Here is a 1,111-nt window from a genome sequence, read left to right on the forward strand (position 1 = left end):
GAAAAACGCAAGTGAAAATGTGATTTTTGGCAATTTTTCTAAAGGGTCTCTAGGGAACCATAAAGCTGAAGCACAACACCGGCGAACGGCAAATTTTTCGTCTCGAATGTTCGCCGAAATAATTAAAACACACTGATTTATATGAGAACGCGCATAATCAAAGCAAACGACGAAGTTTGCTCGACGACTGTTCGCGACGATAGATTTATTTCTATCGCCGCGGTCAACGGCAACGACAAAAAAAGGCCATGATGACCATACTTTAAAAGTTATCGTAATTTTTGTTTAAAAGTAAAATAATATACCTTATATTTTTCTATCAGAGATTAATCTAGTAAAACGTAAGTTTACTAGTAGCTATATTTAAAGACTATTTCTATATTTTAAACTTCTTGCTGGTATTTTCCCTCTTCGTTGTAAAAGCATCCTTCTTGAAACATGGTCACCTTATCAGCTGACAGCATTCGAACCGCTCGATACCGCTCTATGGGCCATGTCTCACGATCAATATTTATTGACGTGATCCAAGATTCGCGATATTTATTGACTGTGTAGCATGCAATGTTGATGGATCGTGATCCATATCGCAAAATTTCCAGAAATTTTGAAATCTGGATCGCGGATCGCAGTACTGTCAATAAATATTGAACGTGTAGCATATTTCGTTCGCGATACGTCAATACGTGTGTATTTCAAAATAAAGTGGAGATTTAAATGTTAAAGGCAAAACGTTAATTATTGGATTAATTATTTATTTGGCAGTGGTAATTTTTAATAATGTCGGACGACGAAAGCGCGGCGGTGTTGGGATTAACGAATGACCAAAGGTGTTTGAAGGAGTTTATCCTACAATTGGAAAGTATGCCGGAATTGTGGGATCCTTCGTCCAAAAGCTACATGAATAAAATAAAAAGAACGGCCGGACATGAGAAATTATTACTAATCTTAAAAAAAATTAATGATAACGCCACTGTAGGTGATTATTGAATTATTGACACCAAGCGCTCCCGAGCTGGTACAGAAGACGTTTATATTCCAAAGTCTTGGACATTTAACGCTCTTCACTTTTTAAATAAAAATGTGAAGCCTGTTGACCTGGTAAGTAAATTTG

General features: G+C 36.5%; 1 protein-coding gene across 1 annotated transcript in view; it reads left to right on the forward strand.

The window, feature by feature from the left end:
* Positions 1-987: 987 nt before the first annotated feature.
* Positions 988-1,111, forward strand: part of LOC118752785 — a gene marked incomplete at its 5' end in the record, with an annotated part of 4,010 nt that continues 3,886 nt past the window's right edge. The window contains one exon of the mRNA XM_036487658.1: positions 988-1,098. Coding sequence (XP_036343551.1) covers positions 988-1,098 — 111 coding nt within the window. The remainder of the gene's footprint in view (positions 1,099-1,111) is intronic.

Source organism: Rhagoletis pomonella, unplaced genomic scaffold (assembly GCF_013731165.1).
Source record: "Rhagoletis pomonella isolate Grant_MI unplaced genomic scaffold, Rhpom_1.0 Rhpom_scaffold_01838, whole genome shotgun sequence".
In the NCBI taxonomy this organism is placed as follows: domain Eukaryota; kingdom Metazoa; phylum Arthropoda; class Insecta; order Diptera; family Tephritidae; genus Rhagoletis; species Rhagoletis pomonella.